This window comes from Python bivittatus, unplaced genomic scaffold (assembly GCF_059951505.1).
Source record: "Python bivittatus isolate LINGU-HERP-01145 unplaced genomic scaffold, Pbiv_v1 ctg000480_np1212, whole genome shotgun sequence".
NCBI lineage: Eukaryota > Metazoa > Chordata > Lepidosauria > Squamata > Pythonidae > Python > Python bivittatus.
The window spans coordinates 30,354,529-30,379,490 of record NW_028277075.1 but is presented as its reverse complement, the minus strand read 5'-3'; the positions used below and the strand labels follow the sequence as shown (position 1 = coordinate 30,379,490).

The following is a 24,962-nucleotide window of genomic DNA, read 5'->3' as shown; positions in this document are numbered from 1 at the left end:
CCTGTGAGCTGAGTTGAGCTGAGAGAGAATGACTGGCCCAAAGTCACCCAGCTGGCTTTCAGGCCTAAGACAGGACTAGAACTCACGTTCTCCTACTTTCTAGCCTGGTGCCTTAAGCACTAGACCACACTGGCTCTCTTTAGTTGTAGTTGTAATATATAAGTAATAGTTGTAGTAGTAGGGGTAATAGTAGTCAAGAGCCTACATGTGATCTTAGTATCCCTCTTACTGAATAACTTCAAAACAAAACAAAATCAGTGTCTGACCAACTGATACCAGCAATGGAAATCCCCTGATACAAAGAATGTCTGCTGTAGGGAGAATCTGATCGTGCAGTATGTGCAGGCCAAGAGGGCATACTACACATTCCCATCTGCGGAGGTAAAGGGATGGGGCCCAGAGGATGACTTCCTTGGCTACAGCCTTTTGCTCTAGAACAGCTTACCTACGTCCCAAAGGTCAGGATGGCCTCTGCCCTGTTATCATTTAAGAAAACAATTAAAGCACTCTTTATCCATTTACCAAGACATATGACAATATCACTGTGGAATGATGGGATCTAACCTTTGTCTGTAATCAAGGGTAGGCCTTTGAATCTTTCTAAAAATATCACACTCGTTCATTAAAGTAACCTTTGCTTGATTTAAGTGTATATTAATCTTGAATTGGGCTCGGGAACCAAATCTTTTTGGGCAATAGCAAAATCCAGAGTAGGTCTCAATGGTTGCTACTACAATCTGGGGAAATCTTGTGCAGATATCATCTGTTCATCTAAGGTCTATTCATCAATTAAAAGACAATAAAAAATCTGGCCTTATTCAATGTTTTTCTAGTAACTGTCTAAAGCATCAGTAGAAAATATATTATGTCATAGTTTGGAATAACTCATGATGATTTTATTATTTTAGTGGATATCCCTCTTCCAACCAGTACTTCCAAATAACTGTATAAATTGTAACTTCACTATACTGGGTTACAGCCTGAGCCAGTCTGTTATCAACAACTAATGCTTCCTATGGATTGTTCTTTGAATTTACTTACATTTTTTTAACTCATCCCAATCCATAGATTCTGGGCAGCATAGAACAAGGAAAAAGACAAAAACAGTATCAGTCAATTAACCCATCCTCTACATAATCCTAGAAACCAGAAAGAATAAGGTTGGGTAGCTTAATCTTAATGTCCTAGGATAAGAAAAGGTATCTTTCAGTTTCAGTTTATTACGATCAAAGATCAGCCAGATGTAGCATTAGTTAACATCATCAAGTATTTTAAAGAAATGCTTGCTTGCTTGCTGCATTAACATTGCACTTATTTTAGCTGCTTATTGAGGCCCATTTTTAAATTGTTCTGAATTTTTTGTAATCAAGCAAAGTAGCATTATTTATTTTATATAAAAGTATTTAAGGTTGCTGCCCTTCAGCCTTCTATAGTCTGGAATATTGACCATACTGGTTGGGAACCCAAAACACATGATAGATTACTTGGTGAACCTATAATGTGAAGACTAAGTATATCTCCAAAGTCAGTTTATATAAACATTACACACATCTTTGTATCATTATCCCTTCCCCTGACCCACTGTGTTTTATTTTTCACAAGACAATGCACTACGGTATGGCTAGTTATTTATTATTTGCAATTTGTAATGAAATATGCCTGCACACATTTGAATAAATTTCTGTATAGCCTACTGACTCTTCATTTATTAATTAGAAATTGATCTGCTTTGTAGCATGTACTTTGGCCGGGGAGCCCAAGGAATGAACTCATTGCTTTGGACATGTAGAATATCAACCATTGTTCCTGATCAAACAAAATATTCTTATGAGTAAAAAGACTAGGGAGAAGCAGGCAAAACATAAGGAACTATTTTGATGTGCTTACTTCCACCTCAGGATGGTGCCTTTTCCTGAACCTAGCAGCCAGAGTCCAGCTTTAAATAACCTCTTGGGTAGAAACACCGCCTTGCCTTCCAGACCATCCCTGCCTAGTAAGCAGAGTGGTTGGGTCTAATTGGTGCTCTTAAGAGTCCATCCTTGATTATGTTGTTGTTTTAAATCATCTCCAGTCTCATCTTCCTCCTCACTTTACTCTTTGCATTTAGGAAAGGGTCACTGGGGGGAGTTCTGGGGAACACTGCACCAGCAGAGCAACAAGAAAATGTCCAATTTTCCTATCAACAGAAGAGGGCCAGAACAGCCTTTCAGTGTGACAGCAGAGTCTATAGCAATGGTGTAGAGCTGGCCAAGTGAATCCCAACAAAGAGAATGGATATGTTTTGGTCCCACACCTACTCACCCTCCTGGAGGGCAAGTAGGGAGCCATAATGTTATGCTTCATGGGGTCGGCAGAGGCAATGAACAGGAAGATGGGGGGAAGAACCCATATCTGCTGCAGAGCAGCAGGCTGAGAAGGCACCAACACCCCAAATTGGCCAAGTGGAGAAAGCGAAGAGGAAAGTCCTAATTTTAATTTGGCTAAGTCCCAATTTTCCTATGCAGGAGGCTGAATTTTTGGGGGTGGTTAAAAGTCCCTTGTTGAGATGGGCAGCTATAGAAAACAAATAAACAATAAACAAACAAATAAATAAAATCACCACTCAAGAGATTTCTAAATCCAGATTGGTTTTCAATAGGCAGAATTGAACCTCTCTCTTCCTGCATAAAGCAAAAGGGAAAATGAAAAAGGAGCAGTTATTCTAAGGAATGGATTTCCCACAACAGAATAGGGGTATAAAATGTCTAGGAATTCGTCTCTGATGCTGTGTCTTCCAGATAGTCCTCTTCTGTTTCTTCTCAATCCTCAAAGATCCTCCAACTCTTCTCTTAGGGGGAAAAAAAAAAGCCCACAAAGCTTCTAAAGCAACACAACTGTGCTAAAACTACAAAACACTAGACCTTATGCCCATGTTCAGAAATCTCTTCCAATGTTAAGATTTCAGAGGAAGGGAAACTCTAGGAAGATGTGGGGTATGTCTGATAATATTTTTTCTTCTCCAACCCAACCATGTAGCATACTTCAGTTGTCAGATCTGGAGCCATAGGCAGCTAAGATGTTGAATCCCACCCTGTCTGCCTCCACTAACATTAAGGCTGCTTTACCAGTCCTTGCTTGTGCCTTTCACATGTGTATTTGGGAAAATATGAAAAAAAACTAATAACAGAATCAAACAACCTTTTAGAAAATATATTTCTACAAAGATAGAACTTTTCTGGGGGGTGTTAATGCATTTGTAACTATCCTCATTTCCTCTGCCACCATCCCAGCAGATGGAGAGCAGTAGCCCAAGATCTTTGCAATAAGAAGGTAGAGACAATGCTGACTGGGTGTGGCGTTTCAGGAGCCACCTTTCACACATCAGATGCTACCTCTTTCTTTTCTAGAACAACTTATATATGGATACAGAAAATTCTAGGCATTGATAATCATCAAAAGTAGGCAAGGGATGTACTCAAGAAAAATTGGACAACTGTTCTACCTGATTCTACTCTAGATGGTCTCCATTTTGGGCACAATCTATGGAGCAAACTCTATAGCAAGGAAAAAATCTCTGGCTGCACAGCTGTGCTGTAAACACATAGCAAATCCAAAGCATAATTTGAATTAATTTTGAGGAGCCCAGATTTTTTGAGGAATTCATTGATGCTGTCATAGCTGAAACAAGAGCCCAAGGGAGGCTCTCCTTGTGACAAGGTTGAATGATAAACATAGATGTTGCAGACAGACAATTCCTAAGATTTTGCTGTGAAATATTAGTATTGGTACCGAGTCCTATTTTTTTTTTTTTTTGGATTATTGTTAGCCCCATGGCTGATCAGAAATAGCACTGGTCACTTGCATGTTAGGAAGGGGTGGTTTGTTAGTTTGTTTTGTACTTAGACAACATTTTGATTTGAGTAGGATTAGACTCTAGACTGCTTAAAGAATTATGACATCATGATGAACTTGGAAAAGAGTGTTTTGAGACCAACTCAGTACTTAGAACATTTGCAAGAAGTTTTGAATGTCAATTCAATGTTTTTCTGACTCAGAGAAGAAACTTGAGGATTGCATAATGGGAATCTTCCAGTTTAATCTGATGAAGCTAGTCTTCACATGTCATGCTAGGATCTGATTCCTTGCTCCTGATTCCATTGTTGAAGCTCTGTAAGTTTCTGCCATTTCAAGCTCTCATTTCTTTCAAAGCATAGAGATACATTATAACACAGGGACCAGTACTTGAAAAGTTAGATTAGTGGCTAATGCCAGTCAGGCTATCAGAATCAGATTAGAAGTTCCAGACAAGATCACTATAATGATATATGACACCCTATTTGTGTATGGGGAGGCGGTCACTTCAACAAGAAGGTGACCTAGGAATGAAACTGAACTGAGAATCAACAGAGCATCAGTTCCCTGGAACTCTACATTTTTTCCTTACACAAAAAAGTTTCCAGACTAATTTAGAAGGAAAGCATATCCTGATAAAAACACAGCATGTCTGCAAATACTTAATTAAGCAGATAAGAAAATACTCTGATTGCTCATTGGAAGGATTGATAATGAAGCTCAAGCTCAGATACTTCGGTCACCTAATGCGAAGAGAGGACTCTTTGGAAAAGACCCTGATGCTGGGAAAGATTGAAGGCAAAAGGAGAAGGGGACGGCAGAGGATGAGATGGTTAGATAGCATCACTGAAGCAATGAGCATGAAACTGAGCAAACTCAGGGAGGCAGTGAAGGATAGGAAAGCCTGGCACAATATGGTTCATGGGGACACGAAGAATCGGACATGACTTAACGACTGAACAACAACAACAACAACAAAGAAAATACATGTTCCCAATCTTTGTCATATATGCAAATTCACTGTTTGCTTATCTTATTCAATAGATAAGAGAACAAGTAAGCAAAAGGGCAGAGGAGAACTTGTGCTTAATAAAGGAAGATCAGAATATGGTAGCTGATTGTACAAAGACTATGATCCAGGAGTTGACATGCTTATTCAGTCCCTCAATTTTCATTTTGTCCTAATTTTTCTCAGTAGAGAAGAATTACCTTGCCAGCCTAGAATCTGGGTTATGCCTTACCTCCACAAGTACAGATGGCTCTGACCTTACTTGTCTGAGCATGCTTTTGGCCCTTACTTGTTTCATATCACCTTATTATCTGTTTTACTTTTAGGGGTTTTGTATTGCCTGTTTTATATTGCTTTTGCCTGCCACAGTCCATTAAGATTGGAGCAGATATAAATATTGGGGGTGGACAGTTGGATTTGTACTAGATACCTAATTTTTATTTGGGTAGGTCCTTAGAGTTTAGGAAATCCAAAGATTTAATTATTCCTTTAAAAGTAAATGTTAAGTGGATGTTAATGTTATACCTTGATCTAAGGCTTAGTTGAAGGAATGTATAATCAAAGCTTATGTGAGAAACAGTCTCCAGAGGACATAATTGGTACATTAACTTAAAGAGGCAGTAGGGTGACCTCCCATAGATACTGTCCAACAGAAAAGATTTATAAGGCTTTTGTAAGCATCAGCACAAATGTTCTTTCAAGTTTATAGGAAAGACAAATATGCTTCAGTGTAAGCAGCTTTGGGTAGGTGCATCCTCAAGAAAATAGTTAGAGTGACCTTATCTGCTACTGCTTTGATATAGTCTGTGATGGTGAATGATCTCTGGAGGGCTGAGGAGAAAGTAGCTTTTTTTCTTAATGTGAATTCTATTCTCTGAGTAACCTGAAGCGCATTTGACCTGCCACTGTTTTCCAGAAAAGACACTTCGATATTTAGGCCTTCTGCCTGTGCCATAAATAAAGGAGCAGTGTTTAGAATTACTCCATTATTTCACATTTCCTTGTGGTTTTCCTTCTGCTTTATGTTCTACCAATGAGATTTTTATAGTTAATTAAATTTGCCTTTTGAACATAGTTCTCTCAGCTGCATAATCATTTCATAAATTTGAATTTATGAAATTCATAAACAATATATTCTTCCATTCCAGTCCAAAATTCAAAACATGTCTGCTAGTTCTAAGGGGGTGCAGACGGAACAATTTCTGAGAACAGAGATTCACAATAAAGTTTCCTTTTTTCCTTATATGACAAAGTAATTTTATATAATACAGTAATAATGGAATCTGTGTGAGTTTTATATGAATAAAATCAGTAGTTTGGTAATTCATAACTTAGGTTTTTAGATTTCTGTTCATTTCTGGCACCAGCCACCAAATGAGAAGACACATTCTCTTCCATGTGAGAGAAGGAAAGGTGCCTCTTTCAAGATGGTGCCTGTCGGCTTCTGCTGTGAGTCATGGCTGACTAAAAAGTCTCTGCGAAAGAATGGAGATGACGATTGCTGTGTAGAATGAAAGACCAGCGAGTAGAACGATCCTTTGAAGCTCTCTGGAGAAGGAGAGAACGGGAGATCGCCCATGAAAGCTCTGAATGACAGTTCCTTGTGAGGAGACCATAAAATAGTGGTCTCCCACGAATTTGAGCGCCAGGAGTTGAGGGAGACAACATCTTTGTTCTCAGCAGCAGCAGAGCCTTTAATAAGGATATTAAGCCAGCCGAACTCACTTTCTAATCACCTTCAGAAATGTTCAGTTTAACTACTTTATGGATATTAGAGACCTTCAAAATGGCAAGCTTTAATTTGATACCTGGTGAGTTATACTTTCTTCTTTGGATTTAAGAAATTTTAAACAGAGACTTAAGAATTTAATATACAATTGGCAAAAAGCAAATAAAAAAAAAGGATCTTGATTTAAGAAAGTTTTAAACAGCTTTTTTAGCCAGCTTAGCATAACAGTTCCTTTGCAATTCAGAACTGATTGTTCTTTAATTGCTAGTTACTAGCACCCCATGGATGCTGTCTGGCTTTTTTGAAAGCCAGTTTGGTCTAGTGGTTAAGGCACCAGGCTAGAAAGCAGGAGGCAGTGAATTCTAGTATTGCCTTAGCCATGAAAGCCAGCTGGGTGACTTTGGGCCAATCACTCTCTCTCAGCCCAACTCACCTCACAGGGTTGTTGTTGTGGGGAAAATAGGAGGAGGAAGGAGTATTAAGTGTGTCTGCTGCCTTGAGTTATTTATAAAAATAATAAAGGCGGGATAAAAAAAAAAAATCTAAAAAAAATCTAAATCTAAAACAGATTGGAAGACCATAAAAATTTGGAATATTGGTTATTTTTGCTGTAAGATTTGAAAAACAAGTATATAATTAAATAATATATTTGTGGGAATTGTCTGAAATGGAACTAAACCCATATTAGGAACTGAGGCTTAATGAAGGTCGCAAATGGACACTAGAGGGAACTAAAGGATCAGACAGAAAAGAGTTAAAATGGCTAAGCCGGCTAAATCTTTTCTTATCTTAAAGAGTTTTTAATAACTGGACTGAGATATTAATAACTACAATTTCAGAAAGGATACAGATTTCAATGGATAAATTTTTAGAAGATGATGAGAAACATTTTAAAAAACTTTTATCTGACATAGACATTCTAGAGTTTGAAGGCATGGAAGACAACAAAATTGAGATCACCAAAATGGGAATACAACAGACAAATCAAGAAAAAGATCTTGGCATGATACAGCTGCGACAAGAAATTCTAGACGATGCCTCTATGGGATTTACAAAGTAGGCTGGTGAAAATTAGATGACTCCTCTTGAATGTCAAAGATTGATGAAAGATCACATCCTGCAATGTCATTGGAATGATTTAAAGGTTAAGATTATGAAGAGCAAAAAGAAGGAATATAAAGTTGGACTATTTGATCAGGGATAAATTATTTGTTTGATATGTCTGGTAACTCCTAATCGACTTTTTGCTCAACTAGGATTGAAAAGTTGACGATTTCTGGATTGTGTGCAGATAAAAGTTAGGTTATATGGAAAAGAGTTTTTTTATTTGTAACTTTAAAAGAGGGTGAAAAGTTAGTATATTAGCTTATGCTCGGTGTGATGAAGGTTGGAAGCCACTTCTTTATTATTGTCTTTGTTGTCTTTTTCTTTTCTCTTCTACTTTTCTCTTCTTTTCTTTTTCTTTTTTCTGTACTTTCTGAACTTTTATTTTTCTTTTTTCTTCTAGTTTAGTTTGTATTAGTTTTTACTATGTTTATTAAAAATGTCAATAAAATTATAAAACAAGACAAACCAAGATGGTGCCTGTCAACCCTTGTAAGATGCTCATATTAGAAAGAACTACACTTTCCCTCCATTTATTATGTTAATTTAATCAATCAGTAGTTTTAATACATCAATCTATATGTTTAGTTAGGATGGCAGAGAGTACTAGAACTCTGCCAAGTTTGATCATGAGAGTGGAATCTACTGTTGAATAATCAGAAAAATGATGAAAGAGTGGAAAGTAGCTTGAAGGTCATGTAGTACTATGATAATACTACAATCACAATATAAAATAAGGAGCCACTAGCCTAAAAGGCCCATAACAGATAATAATATACCATCTAATAAGTTAAAAAAAAGTTAAAATCATATCACAGGGGTTCAAGAAAAGGAAGTTCTGTGTCCTAATATTTACAAAGAACCAGAGTCAGATAAGAAAAGGGAGAAACAGGAAATGGAAGGTTGACATATCAGGATGGGATACAATAATCTCTATCTTATTCGTGTTCAGTTTAAGATGGTGGGAATATGTCCAACCAGAAATCCTGTCTAGCCACTTGAAAAGTGATGCCATATTATCCAGAGCAGGGAGAGACGGATATACCTGAAAGTCATCAGCATAGATATGATAATTGAACTGGGAAGATGAAATCAGGGACCCTATAAGAAGAGTATATAAAGAAATAAGGGACCCAACCCTGAGTCGAGAAGAATTCTACTGAAGATCAGGAAATAAAAACATTCTGTGAAACTGAGAATATCAGATGAGATATATAAGATTAAAGATTACACAGCCAGTTTGGTGTAGTAGCAAGGTGCTGGCCTAGAAACCAGGAGACTGTGGATTCTAGGCCTCCTTTAGGCATGAAAGTTGGCTAGGTGACTTTGGGCTGGTCACACTCTCTCTCAGCCCAACCCACCTCACAGGGTTGTTGTTGTGGGGAAAATAGGAGGCAGGAATATTAGGTATGTTTGTCATCTTGAGTTGACTCTCTCTGCATGCTCGGAGGAGGATGAGACCTATGCCAGAGATTCAACCATACTGGAAAGTCTCATCAGAGGAGCCAGACAAAGAGTGTCTCTCCCATAAACAATATAGTGAGATGTAATTTACAGAAACCTATACTGGATCAGTCGTTGCCAAGATCAACAAGGACTGCACTAGGTGTTCTAGTTCCTGGACATCTGGTGACAAGTGGGCTACAGGACTCAGGACTGTTGGCTGAGCAACCAGGGCCAGCAGCTGCAGAACTACTGGAAGAAAAGTTGTTTACCCGTCACAAATATACGAAGACTCTACGGCTGTAATTATAACTGAATACCTTGGATACAAAGTCAACAAACAAGAAAAAAAGCCAAATAGTGCACCACCAAAGTGGAAGATCAGGTTGGAAAATAAGATCAGTGTGCTAAGATCAGATGCAGGCAAGCTAGAACAGATGAAAGAAAAGAAGCTGAAGAACAAGAAGACCAAAGAATACCTGATCAGGAAATATCACCTAGAAACAAGGAAGATCAAAGAAGCACTGGAATAATGCAGCAGCAAATAACAGCCATAGCCCAAAAAATCAGCAGATACGAATCTGAAATCACACACTATAGGCAGGATCTCCAACTTCAGTCAAATCAGAAACATTTCTACCAATCCATCAATGGAGAGACTGCAATGAACCAGTCAACACCTGACAAAGAAGAAACAATGCAGCTCTGGACGCAGCTATTGGACAACCCAAAGAAATACAACAAGAATGCAGCTTGAATAAAGGAGGTGGATAAGAATAAAAAAGAAGCTGAAATGAAAGAACTTGTAATACAGCAGTAATGGTGGAGAAAAGGGCAAGGAAGAACAAGAATTGGTCAGCACCAGGTGAAGATGAACTGCATTGTTTTTGGTTGAAACATCTGACTGCTCTGCACGCACTCATTGCCAAGTAGTTTATTAACATACTGCAAGGAGGTGAAATTGATGATTGGTTACCATCTGATAATGAAAGATCCAACAAAAGGGGCAGCACCAGGCAACTACAAGCCAATTACCTGCTTAACAACAACTTTCAAATTGCTAACTGGTGTGGTAGCTGATGCAGTCCAACAGCATCTAGTTGAAAACAAGCTCTTTCCATCTGAGCAGTAAAGGAAACTGCCCAAACAGCAGAGGAACAAAAGATCAGCTCCTAATTGACAAGATGATTTTGGAAAACTGTAAGAGAATGAAGACCAACTTGAATGTAGCTTGGATTGATTAAAAGAAGGCATTCAACTCCCTGCCACATGATTGGATAATCAAGTGCCTAGAAATAACAGGAGTCAGTAGAAATGTCAGAAGCTTTGTGTAAAGATCAGTGGCACAGTGGAAGACACAGTTGCTGGTCAATGATGATAGACTGGGAGAGGTTAATATCAAGAGAGGAATCTTTCAAGGAGACTCACTATCACCACTACTGTTTGTCATTGCAGTGATTCCTCTGTCGACAATACTGAACAAGTCATGGCCATCAGACATGAAAAACATTTGCCAGGCTATCCCACCTCCTTTACATGGACGATCTGAAGCTGTATGGAAAAACACCATCTGAAATAGAATTGGTGCTCAATACTGTCTGAATATACAGCCAAGATATTGCAATGGAGTTTGGACTGGACAAATGTGTCACTAATATCATCAACAGGGGAAAAATAGTGAAAACTGAAGGAATCAAAATGCCCTATGGAAATAACATCAAGAGTCTGGATGAAGATCACTGCAAATACCTGGGCATCCTTCAGGCTGACAACATCAAGCACATTGAAGTCAAGAAGAAGATTAGAAGTGAAGATGATCTTAAAGTCCAAACTCAGTGGAGGAAATACCATCAAGACAATGAATACCTGACAATTCCAGTCATTAGATACACAGCTGGAATAGCGGACTGGACTCAAGCAGAACTAGAAGCCCTGGTTAGGAAGACCAGAAAAATAATGAAAATGAATCATGCCCTTCATACACCCAGCGATGTTGACAGACACTACTTACCAAGGAGCATAGATGGGCGTGGAATGCTGCAAGTACACCAGACAGTTGAAGAAGAAAAAGGGGCATTAGAAGACTATCTGAAGGACCATGGGGAAGATGCACTGAAGCTAGTACACCATGAAGGCTTACTGAATACTGAAGAGACCAAACTGGCCTAAAAGGAAGACCAGATGAAGAATAAAAAAGAGACATGGCAAGGCAAAGTGTTACATGGCCAGTATACCAAAAAAAAAAAAAAAAAAACTTACCAGGCAAAGCAGATAACAACCTGGCAATGGCTAAGAGCAGGAAAGTTGAAGAAAGAGATAGAAGGGCTAATTCTGGCTGCACAAGACCATGCCTTAAGAACAAATGCATACAAAGCCAGAATTGAGAAGACAGCAACAGACAGCAAATGATGACTCTGCAAAGAAGCTGAAGAAACAGTGGACCGCCCAGTAAGCTGCTACAAGAAGATCACACAGACTGACTACAAACAATGGCATGACAAAGTAGCAACAATGGTGCATTGGAATATCTGCAAGCAATACCATTTGCCTGCAAGCAAGAACTGGTGGAACCACAAAACAAAGTAATACAGAATGAAGAAGCTAAAGTGTGCTGGGACTTTAGAATTCAAACAGACAAGCACCTGCCACACAGCACCCCAGACTTAACAATTGTTGATAAAAAAGACAAAAAAGTCTGTATGGTGGACATTGCAATACCTGGAGAGAGCAGAAGAGAAGAGAAAGAACTGGAGAAAATCACAAAATACAAAGACCTGCAAATAGAAATAGAATGACTGTGGCAAAAGAAAGCAGTATCATTGATGATACTGTCCACAAATGAGTGGATGACCTCACCCAGTGGTTTCAGGTAGATGTTAAACAGGAGGAGAGAAAGCATGGAGTTCTGCAGCACCCCACAAAGGAAGAGCTTAGGCATTGGCCTCTTCCCCCTCACCAACCCCGAATGAAATCAACCACAAAAGAATAGAACCACTGTAGTACTGTGCCCCCATCAAACTATCATAAACCATACAAATGAAACAGAAACCAAGTATGACCGTTGTTTTTATTCTAGCACCCATGTCAAGGGTAAATGTGTACAGCAAGGGCTCTCAAATTGTGGGTTGTGAACCCTTGGTAGCATGGGGGAGGGTCGGTCACAAAACCTTCTCTAATGTTGATGAAGTATGTGCAAGGAAAGTGGGAACACTTTCAAAATTTGTTCCTGCTTTGTCTGGGCACACCTGATAGGATCTGGGAAGCAGAGCTTGGATTGAGTTTTTAGAGAACCTCACCAATGTAGCCATCTGTCAAAACCATCCATCATAACAGCGGTGGCCTCCAGTGCGACATGTAGCATTACATCCACAGTAACTGGAGTGTCTATAGAAGTGTACATGTTAGTGAAGTTCAGTATCTTTGTGGATTTTTTTTAAACATTTCTAGCCTTTCAAAGTGGAAGTTTTTGTTTGGTGGCAGGTAAACATTTAAAGATGACTAGCATACCCAGAGAGCTGATAAAGTAAGCTTAAGTCAAAAAAGTGTGAGGACAGTTAAAAATCACATATATTTTAATAAGTGATGTATTTATTTCTTGTCTAACCCTAATGCAATGTAATCAGTTTAATTCGGGGGGGAGGAGGGATTTGCACAAATTCATTTATCATTTTATGGGATTGTAACACTGCAGTTTAGAACCGCTGTCATAGGACAATTAGCATTGAATTATAGCCTTGGTAAATTAAAACAAACAATAAACCAGATTGTTTTTTGTTTGTTTGCCCTTTCCTGGGGCACTATGACATTTATCTATTAATAAGAAAATATTGTTAGTGAAGTTGAATATATGGCAGGGAAATGGATGTGTGTGCTTGAACACCCTAACCTTCTGTTCTGTTATTCTGATTGTGTAATTAATGTTATTAAGACCATGAAAGAAGATTGATGGTCTGATTACAATTCATGTTACATTTAACATAGTAGCATAAGCAGCATGTTTCAGCTGCCTCTTTCCTTGCCTTTTCCAATATCCTGCCATCTGTTGTCTTCTGGCATTCAGCACTGGAAGATGGGGCAAAATACCCGTCTGTCAACTGCCACTGAGAAATTGCTCTGTGTCCTCCATGGTTCACTCTGGGCTTCGTTCTGTTTCACTCGACATGTAGGACTGAAGAAGGCTTCTAGCATTTCCTCTATAAATAGAACATAAGGATTAATTTTCCTACTACCCTATAAAATGGAAGTTGTTCTACTCTAAAATAATGCCTTTGCACTAAAGCATATGAATGAGGAATTCTACATGTGAGGGCTTATCTAAAAGCAGGTCATAAAAATAATCCATCAAGCAGTTGTCTATGCTGGTGCTATTATAGCCTGGCACCACAAGGTTTTCCCACTCAGACATAAGGGCAGAGTAATTTATTACTTTCTTTGTAATCATTGTGCCCTTGAACCTAGTTCTGTTTACTAAGGGTACCTGCTGACATCATTGGGTGTGTAGTGGAATGTGCCATCGAGTTAAGAGTAATGATCTATTTCCTCTATTTCTATGCTGTAGATTGACGATTTTCTAATGATTTCATGTTCATGTTACAATTTCTGTGTGAGAGATGATAAACAGTGGAGCAATAAGAACTTCAGAAAGTTTGTCATGACTTGAATAATAACCCCTGATTTTCTGATGAGACAGACTGTGCCTTACATCTGTCCCGTTTGTTATGCCTATTCATTTAATGATGTAATGGAAAGTCTCTAGTACCTGTTGAGTGGGGAAGTTTTCGTGATTGTGAGCTCTTTCTTTTTGAGCAATTTGAATGGAGGAACAGTCTTGGTGAAAAGTGAAGAGCCTTTTTGAAGTAGCAGGTAGCTAGAGATGTAAGCATGCACAAGAATCACTCAAAGTGCAACCCCACAAACCTACTGTGCATTGGCTTTTGTAGTTATTTAGTGAAATTGCTTATTTATTACACCATTTGTTTAGTGAGTGGAACCATGTTTATTGGGCAGAATCATGCTAATTGTAAGCAACTGTTGCTGAGCTACTAGTTCATAATTTGGTAGATTATGTAAAAAATGCTAAAGTGGAATAGAGATCCAAGTGTAGTGATCAAAGGCACCAGGCTAGAAACTGGGAGACTTTGAGTTCTAATCCTGGCTGGACAAGTCACCAGGAGTCTAGACTGACTTGAACGGGAGGGGAGGGGAGGGGGGGGAAGGATGGATGGATGGATGGAAGGAAGGAAGGAAGGAAGGAAGGAAGGAAGGAAGGAAGGAAGGAAGGAAGGAAGGAAGGAATACCTAAAGTGGAATTTTCTAAATTAATGACAAAGTAATTGTCTGAAGCTTTTCTCATAGCTTTAGACAATTACTTTATCATGAATGTAAGTACTAAAAAGCAGAAACTTTGTGCTTTCTTCCTAGGATCATTTGAAATCCATTCTTAGCTATAGAAATTCACTTGGTGACTTTGTGCAGGTTACTGTCTCTCAGACCAAGCTATTTCAGAGGGCTGCTGCTGTGGGGATAAAATGAAGAGTGACCCTCATGAGAGCTGTCTTAAACTCTTGGAAGAAGTCATGATATAAATCTAACGAAATAAATATAAATAATTCCACATAGGACAGAATGTCTACATAAAATTTCTTCAGTGCAGGGGAATGGATTAGCTATGATAAAATGCAAGGGAAAAGATATTATTTCTTTCTGTGTACAGTATAATAATCATAGATCTTATTATATTTGAACCAGGTCTTTTTCAGACTCTCTGTTCCTTGCTGTGTTGGCAAAGAGTTGGAAATTTGTTCTAATACATATTAGTGTTCTCTACACTTTAACGGAACACACTGGTGCAAGCTTGGTTCTTTCTGATATGATATGAAAATTATGATAAATATAAGAATTAGTACATGGGTACCAGTCCTTTAAAATGCTGTAACAAACATAATTATATTGCATATCTCCTTTTTTAGTTCATCATTGTAGGATTATTTTAAAAAATATGTTAGATTCAAACTATGAATTTAACTTAACTTCGGTTTCAAGAACATAACATTAATGTTTCTATCATTTTTTTTATTCTAGGATCTTCTAGAAATGGAGATGGGGAATCTGGCTACGTGACTGCGGCGTTGGGGAATACATGGAGTCATTGTGTCAATACGAGACTCATTTTACAGTATTTCAATTCAAAGACAAGACAGGTGAGGAACCAAAGGAGGCATATTATTCCTGTGGTCAAATCTCATAAACTATATAGTCAGATTGGCCTGTTTTGCTCAGAGAAGGTACTCTAGTCTGCAGTTCACATTTGGAAGTTGGAAGCAGGGAGGTTAGCTGAATCAAAAAATCTTGTCTGTTACCTTCACTTTCTTCCCTCTCAGAGTGAAATCAGTAGCCGGAACATTAATTTCAGAGCCCAGTTCTCTACTTTTCTGTGGGAGAGAAGCAACTGGAGCCAAAGCTAAGTGTATGAACTCTAAATACAACTCTTTTGGGTGATAACTTTGGTGGCACTTCTTCCTAGGGTTGAATGAGAGCTAGTGCATTTCAGTTGATACCTGCTGCGTAGAATTTGAGATATCTTGGCAAGTACATCCATCCTTTGCCCAGCAGCATTTGAATATGGCAAAAATGTGGATTTCATTCCATTCTAGATATCTCAAAGGTAAACAATTTAATTGCCTGGATTCTGGAATAGGTCATTTTTTTCTCATGCTTAAAAAAAATCTGGTGTTTATTTTAGCACTTTAGAACTTAGCTTAGTAGTCTGGAAGCTTCCTTCCTTCCTCCCTCCCTCCCTCCCTCCCTCCCTCCCTCCTTCAAATTTTGATTTGTTTGGTTTTTTAAACTGTCTTTGCTGGATTATCTGTGTACCACTGGATTGCAATAGCCTTTTTTTGCAAGTGGATTTCCTTTCCTGTTCCCCATCCCTGGAATACTCACATGTGTTCAGAGCATATTTCAGAGTGCACTAGAGGCTTCATGACAGAGAGGGAATCAATTTCTTGGGATATGCTATTCTATCAGCTGACAGGCACCACTGGATTTCATCCTTTGTTTTATTAGGATACAGTAATTGTAAGAACTGATTTGTAGGACGTTATCTTATTTTTGTATTATGTCAAACATCTGTTTTACATTTTAAAGAGTCAATGTTTGTTTCTCTACATATTAGTGACTCAGGTTTTATCATCTCCATCTGCAAACAGAGCTTTCCCTTTCCTCCCATAATAAACAAGTCCCAGGAATTAAAGTACATCCAACATTTTAATTTAAAGATCTTGTGATTTTCATGTGAAATTTTTTGAAGATATTTTAATTTTTTAAATGCTTGTACTTGTGTGTGCATAAATATGTGTAATTATAATGTATTTTTAAAGATAATTATGAGCATATTTTTCCAGCAAGGGCATTATTTAACTTCTTTTGGCATATGTGGATTAAACCTCATGGAAAATTAGTATTTTTTTTAAGTGTTCAGTCTTTAGTCCCAATTTTTCTTCAAACTGTCTAGGTGCATTATGGATTATTCTGTATAATAAATTTAGTGACACACACTATCATATCCCTTTGTAAAGAGCACAAATTTAATTCTGCAGTAAAAAATGTTATGATATTTGCTGATTTTAGACCACTGTTGAAAGACAGTTAAAATGTTTTGAACTCAAATGTTTCTCCTCTTCCTTCTCCTCCTCCAAAAAAAAAAAAAAAAGCTGGTCCATGTTTTAGATCTGCTGGATACTTCCTGGGTGTACCCAGAATCCGCTTTAAGGATGGCAAGGGAAAGATAAAAGATAACATGAATTAAGCAAAGGAGAGGACTGACATTAAATGCAATGTCTATTTCTGTTTGTCTGCAATTTACAGGCAAAAATTGTCAAAATATCCCTCTCTTTATATTGATATAGAGACTTAATCATCTTAAAAGTTTAATTACTGAACGTTTTCTTTTCTTACCGGTGTAACTTAATAGTAGGCAAAATATTTTGAGTTAAAGCAAAACATGTAAGTCCTGCTGTACTGAAGAGGCAAAAGAGGTAGAGAAAAACTAGGGGGCCCTGCATTCAGGCCCCATCCCTGAGGTGGTGCAGTTTCTCATCCTTTACAGGTTAAAGTATAACTTCTGAGTAGAGAGCTTTTTCTATCTGGGGAGGCCACTGATGTGATTCAAACCCTGATTTCCAGGGTTCTAAGCTGGGCAGGAAGCTGACACAGACACAAAAGAGGTTGGGAGAAGTCGCACAATCTAAACGGGCTGCATCCATGTTGCCTTTTATCCAAGTAATATAAAAATCAGACGATTGTCCCTTATTGTCCCAGGAATTATAGCCCAGCAATTTTCCACTCCAGGTAAATATTGAGCCCTGTTAAAGCAAGCAACAATTCCCTGGTGTACCAATGCCAGACATAACTTTCCGGTGCCCTTGGTTACAGACCAGCTGGTTTTGCTCTTGTCTGATTAGTGCTGTATAAATAGCATTCCAGCATTCTGTCATAAAACTATAATTCTGAATGGTGGTAGCAGGAGAATGGCTTATATTAAACATTAAAAGGAAGAATGTATAATTGTTCATCTGAGTCTTTTAAATTCTGAAAAACCTAATATTATTAATTAGGAAAAAATGCTACACTTACTGGGTTTTCAACTGTTTACTCCATTTATATTATTCCACTGAAGCCAAAATCTGGGGAGAAATACATGCAATCAGTAATTTTTGAATGAACAAACCAGTGGTTGTAGTGGGCTTACAGATCCAAGCTGATAAGAATGGGAGAAAAGATAGAAGCATTCAGTCTAATGTTTGCAAAAAGGCATAATGTTTCTGTCTTCCAATTTTTGTAACTTGATTTTTTTAATATAAACATATACTTATTAGTATACTAATTAATTTAGAAACATTTATATTAGTATAAATTCAAAAACAGGAAGACTAAAGAATCATGGCTCACCTGGTGATAGGTATTTAAAAATCAATTTACACAAGTATGTATATGCCTCTGTTTGCCCCATATAAATGAGTGTATAGAATGGAGGGGTAGAATTTACTAGTGATTTTTAATGAGCATGTATTCTTGCACCATACCATAGAGCAAAAGCTAGCTGTAATGGGCATTTGAAACTGTATAATAATGATGTAAATAACTATATAGAGAATATTTTAAAGAGTTGCTTGGGATTCTGAAAACACTTTGAATACTGCTAGAACAGGGTTCCTCAACCTTGGCAACTTTAAGATGGGTGGACTTCAACTCCCAGAATTCCCCAACTTTCTGGAAGTTGAAGTCCACCTGTCTTAAAGTGCCATGGTTGAGGAACCCTGTGCTAGAAGCTGTTTTGAATAAGACTGGAATGTAATAAAAGTCTTTGAAACTTATAGGTAAGAAGAAATTACTTTATAAACATTAATATGGGGTATCCAAAAAAGGAAAGGAATCCTGCATGAAGAATCCAGAATAGGGAAAAAGCAGCTATATGGTTTCTATTTTCATCATTTCTACTGTCCAAATTTCCAGCATGTAAATAACATGATGTACTTAAATAGTTGAGATACAATCCTATGTATCAGCTCTCCATATGAATTGTATTGTAAATCTCATAATTCCCAGCTAGTGACTGTAACTTTTGCCAAATGGGGGTGATGGTAGTTGTAGGCCTACAGAGAAGTAAATCCTACTGAGTTTGATCAGTTTTCCTGGATTGCACATGCATAAAATTACAGCAGCTTCATTTGTGACCTTAGATTTGTTTAATTAATTTTTATCCTGCTTTTATTTTTGATCAACTCAAGATGGCATACATTTTTGCACTAAATTCTGAATTTATTTCAGTTTAGTGGACCGGGTGCAACAGACAAAAAGCACAAAAATCCAATTCACCATTTAACAGAAGTTTAGGTCTGGTTCAAGTCAACTCCTTTACATGAAAATTAGGGTTTCCTGAATATTAGTATTTGACTAAAAACTGAGAAGGTAATACTCATGAATTCATACAGTATTCTAAGTTATTCACAATACATATTTCTTTTAATGTGGTCAAGTAAATTTTGATCAGTAAATAATACAGATAGGTGCTTCCCTTGATGTCTATTTGTAATTCATTGTTTTTCCTCATGGATTTGATTTATTGGGAAAAGTTATATCTCTGTTATGTGTGGATCATTAACTCTTGCAAGCAAAATCTTCATTAGAAAGATAAATACTTCTTTGCTTATCAGGTAACTCTATACTCTTTACACTGTTTTAATTTGAATTCCTTTTCTTTCATTATGAGTAAAAACCATACCAGGTATATCTGCTTAATGTTTTGATTTTCCTGATTCAGGAATTCCATTTACCAATTCAGTAATTGCTTGCCCTCTTCAATCTATCAGCCCATTCTTTTCTATAGGCATATCTAGGATTCTTTAACTGAAAGAGGTGAGATTTCAAAGTGCCCTAGACATTCTAAAACAATCTGAAAAGACATTACAGTCTTTTTAAATAAGAGGAATAAAGTCATAGAATCATAGAATGTATGAATTGAAAGGATCTCTATGTAAATTCCTGCTCAGTAAATCATTCCCAATTAGACTCATTTTCAAATTTCTGGTAAGAAGTCCCTCACTATTCTAGGTTAAGTGTTCCACTATTTATAAGCTGTTATTGTCAGGAAATTTCTCCTAAATATTTTGAATCTCCTTTAAAAAAATCTTTAGTTATCTGGTCCTTGTCCTGCTCTTGGTTTCTACAGAGAACAGATCTGGCCCTTCTTGCGTAGCATAGCCTTTTGAGTATTTGTAATCTTCCTTTAGTCTTCTCTTTTGCAAACTAAATGTACCCAGTTCCCTTAGCCCAAGCTTCATAGGCTTGATTTTTAGAGTCCTTAGCATCTTTGTTGCTCTCCTCTGAAGCCCCTTTAGCTTCTTTTAAAATATGATGCGATCGGTTGGACCCAGTACTCCAAGTGCAGTCTAACCAATGCAAAGGACAATAGAGCTATTACTTCCTGTGATCTGAATGCAATGCTTCTGTTAATGCAGTCTAAGATCGCACTGAATTTTTTAGCAGCTGCATCATACTGCTTGCTCATGTTCATATAGGGGTTTAGTACTTCTAGATCATTCTCTCACACACCTATTGCCAAACCAGTCTTCCCAATCCTGTGTTTATGTTTTGATTTATCCTACTCAGATTGAGCTGAATGTAATTCAGTTAGATTTGGCCCAATGTTAAAGCCTGTTGCCCTCTGAAGTATTCTCCAATCCCCCTAGTTTGGGGTCTTCTGCAAATGTGATAAACTTCCATTCCATCCAACTTCTGGTCATTTATAAAGGTGTTGAATATCACCAAGGTGAGGATGGAGCTCAGGATGATGCAATAAATAATAAAGTGCATTTTTTTAAAGAGTATATTGTTTTGTACTTCTATTTTTCTGAGCAAAGAACATTTCCATGATTTTTCTTGCCAGCTAGGTACACAACCTCATACTTGTTTCTCATTTGCTGGTTATATGCACACTATTCAACATTCTCCTTTGTTTTTTCTTGCTATATGCATCCACAAGCAGAACGCTGATGGCATAATAATAAACAACTTATGTAATACAGATGATGTAGTTCTATCAACAAATAACAAGTAAAGTTTACAGATTTTACTGAATCAAGTATACCAACTGAGTAAATCTTATGGGCTAAATATAAATCAGAGGGAAACAAAAATAATGGCGTCAGTAAAAATAAAATCTCTGAACCAAATATTATGCTAGCAGGAAAGTAACAGCAGAGGATACAACAATATAAATATCTGGATTATATTTTGAATGATAGATTGGATCATACAGTGGAAAAAAAGAAGCAGGATTGAACAGACAAGAGTAGCTTTTGGATAAATAAACTTGTTTTCTGTTGGGAGTTAAAACTTGAACTTAATTGGCAGACTTTATGGTGTGATGTCTTGCAAATAGAAGCATAGACAATGACCCAAATGACAAGCAGGAGAATAGAAGCCTTTGAGATGTGGATTTATTGATGGTTACTTAAAATATAATTGATTGAATGTATATAAAATGAGACAGTCCTCCAAAGACTGGATAGAGGTACAGAAATTGTGAATATCATCAAGAAAAAGAAATAAGAATAATGAGGATACATTACATGAAACCAACCCCCACCCCCACCCTCACCGTTTCAGTTAATTATACAAAGAAAGATTCATGGGAATTGCAGTGCTGGAAGATAACACATATTCTAGCTGAAAAATCTATTCATATGGCTTGGCAAAAATGCAAAGCCTTTGATTCAAACAGGAACATAAAAAGAAAAGCTAGAAGTACTGAGTGCCTACCTGCAATAGAAGGCACTAAAATAAATAAATAAATAAAATTGTAAATGATTTTCACTTTGGGTTCCTCTGAAAGTGAACTAAAGAGTTTTTCTCCCAGAGAAATCCAGGGCGGGATGAATATCAGTAGGAATGATGTTTCTATCATTTTTCCTTCAAAAATAAGACAACAAGAAACGGTCAAGGGGCTGTATTTAGTTTAAGGTGTGTGCAGTAAAATTGCCCAAGAAGCTCTGAAAAAGAAAAGAAGCTTCTTTGTAGTCAGCCTAGCGCTCTTGTGAGTATACAGGACTTTTTAAGAAAATGGTAAATTCATATATTTTAAAAAGGACTTGCGAGCCTTATCTACTCCAGGGCAATAAAACAAAGAGGAATCTTGAGGGTCAGCCCATCCCTAAGTGTGATCTCCAGTTTTTCCTTTATGAATATTATTCGGTGTATAAAAAGAAGCAATATAATAATGAACCCTTTTGACACTGGATGAAAGGATTATCTGCCCTGTAGCTTAAGTCTATTCGTTTCTAATCCTTTAACCCTGCCTCAATCCAAAATTGGACAGAATATTTGGACAGGGTTTTTGAACAATGGCAGGAAGATGTGCTAGCCTGTCTCTTCTCAATAAATATAGAAGTGCCTGCTTGATTACTTACTAATTTGAAATAGCTGTATGTTGTAAAGGACAAAATGGTGGCTTCTATGAGCTTCTTTCTTGTAGTCATAGCTGAGGCTTAAATACTTCCAAACAGTTTTTCCTTCTCTGATTTACCCAACAGTGGATATTAATGGTTAATTAAGTCAGAAATCTGTATAGAAACCCAAATTTTTTCCTCCCCTTCACCTTAGAAAGACTTACTACCTCAGTATCAGAGAAATATTGCTTCAAATACTTTTGCACTGAAGAAAGAGAGAAGCTAGAAAGATGGGCTCTACCACTAAATTAGCATTCTCCAACCTGGGAGCCCTCCATAAATGTGGAACAACTTCCAAAATTCTCAGCTGGGGAATTCTGAGAGTTGGGGTTCATACATCTGATGGGCTATGTGAGTTGGAAAAGACTACTCTAAACCATTGCTAGAGACCCTCGTCACAATTCATGTGGCAACTGTTTTTTCAAAAGGCAGTCCACTTTACAAATATGTGTGGGATGCATGTGGAAATCAGACACTGTGAGATCATTAAAGAATGCTTGGAGTTATGTCCTACTCCTTTCTAGGAGCTTTTAGAGAGGAAGAATATTTACATTGTTTTAGTGTCTTTGATACTACTCAGATACAGTGGGGCAAAAAAGTATTTAGTCAGCCACCAATTGTGCAAGTTCTCCCACTTAAAAAGATGAGAGAGGCCTGTAATTTTCATAATAGGTATACCTCAACTATGAGAGACAAAATGGGGAAAAAAATCCAGAAAATCACATTGTCTGATTTTTAAAGAATTTATTTGCAAATCATGGTGGAAAATAAGTATTTGGTCAATATCAAAAGTTCATCTCAATACTTTGTTATATATCCTTTGTTGGCAATGACAGAGGTCAAATGTTTTCTGTAAGTCTTCACAAGGTTTTCACACACTGTTGCTGGTATTTTGGCCTATTCCTCCATGCAGATCTCCTCTAGAGCAGTGATGTTTTGGGGCTGTCACTGGGCAACACAGACTTTCAACTCCCTCCAAAGGTTTTCCATGGGGTTGAGATCTGGAGACTGGCTAGGCCACTCCAGGACCTTGAAATGCTTCTTACGAAGCCACTCCTTCGTTGCCCGGGCGGTGTGTTTGGGATCATTGTCATGCTGAAAGACCCAGCCACGTTTCATCTTCAATGCCCTTGGTGATGGAAGGTGGTGTTCACTCAAAATCTCACGATACATGGCCCCATTCATTCTTTCCTTTCCACAGATCAGTCGTCCTGGTCCCTTTGCAGAAAAACAGCCCCAAAGCATGATGTTTCCACCCCCATGCTTCACAGTAGATATGGTGTTCTTTGGATGCAACTCAGCATTCTCTCTCCTCCAAACACGACGAGTTGAGTTTAGACCAAAACGTTCTACTTTGGTTTCATCTGACCATATGACATTCTCCCAATCCTCTTCTGGATCATCCAAATGCTCTCTAGCAAACTGCAGACGGGCCCGGACATGTACTGGCTTAAGCAGGGGGACACGTCTGGCACTGCAGGATTTGAGTCCCTGGCAGCGTAGTGTGTTACTGATGGTAGCCTTTGTTACTTTGGTCCCAGCTCTCTGCAGGTCATTCACTACATCCCTCCATGTGGTTCTGGGATTTTTGCTCACCGTTCTTGTGATCATTTTGATCCCACAGGGTGAGATCTTGCGTGGAGCCCCAGATCGAGGGAGATTATCAGTGGTCTTGTATGTCTTCCATTTTCTAATTATTGCTCCCACAGTTGATTTCTTCACACCAAGCTGCTTGCCTATTGCAGATTCAGTCTTCCCAGCCTGGTGCAGGTCTACAATTTTGTTTCTGGTGTCCTTCAACAGCTCTTTGGTCTTGGCCATAGTGGAGTTTGGAGTGTGACTGTTTGAGGTTGTGGACAGGTGTCTTTTATACTGATAACAAGGTCAAACAGGTGCCATTACTACAGGTAACGAGTGGAGGACAGAGGAGCCTCTTAAAGAAGTAGTTACAGGTCTGTGAGAGCCAGACATCTTGCTTGTTTGTAGGTGACCAAATATTTATTTTCCACCATGATTTGCAAATAAATTCTTTAAAAATCAGACAATGTGATTTTCCGGATTTTTTCCCCCATTTTGTCTCTCATAGTTGAGGTATACCTATGATGAAAATTACAGGCCTCTCTCATCTTTTTAAGTGGGAGAACTTGCACAATTGGTGGCTGACTAAATACTTTTTTGCCCCACTGTATGTCTGATATCTCAGATATCTCTGATGAATGCTTGATATCAGGCACTCAGATATCTCTGATGAGTGCCTTGTAAGAAATGAACTAGAAACCTCATAAAATAAAATAAAGTAATGACATTATACATCGTAGATTCACTCTCATTTTTCCAATTATTTTTATTTATGTTGTTTGCAGTTTATATCATTGAAGGCACTGAGACACTAGTTTTGATAGGCATTACAGTATTTTATCCCCAAAAGAAGAACAATGTTTTATTGTATTCAGAACATTTAACCCTGATTTCAAAATGCAATGTATTCTCAACAGTACATATAAAACATAACAATTAAAACATAAGCATATAAACCATAAAATGTAATACATAAGTATTAAAATTAATTAACAGTTCAGAATTTTAAATAAAATTAATTATATAGACCCTTCCCTCTCTATTTTTCAGCCTAGTTTAGGATGAAGACTTCCACCTTTGTTGTGAAGTGTTAGATTGTGCTAAGAGTTTCTTGATTCTTCTGGACCTTAGTGGTGATTTCATTCACTATGAACTCCTTCTGAACTGGTACTCAATTGAACTAGTGCCAGTCAGTAATAACAAAACCCATAGTGCTGAGGGACCATTGATTTTGTCCTTGCCAGTAATTTATGTTTTTATA

General features: G+C 37.7%; 1 protein-coding gene across 6 annotated transcripts in view; it reads left to right on the top strand.

The window, feature by feature from the left end:
- RAD51B (RAD51 paralog B) overlaps positions 1–24,962 on the top strand; it is a 372,608-nt gene that overhangs the window by 160,035 nt on the left and 187,611 nt on the right. For all 6 annotated transcript variants that reach the window (XM_088145605.1, XM_088145604.1, XM_088145601.1 and 3 more), the window contains exon 9: positions 15,198–15,316. In XM_088145605.1, coding sequence (XP_088001731.1) covers positions 15,198–15,316 — 119 coding nt within the window. The remainder of the gene's footprint in view (positions 1–15,197; positions 15,317–24,962) is intronic.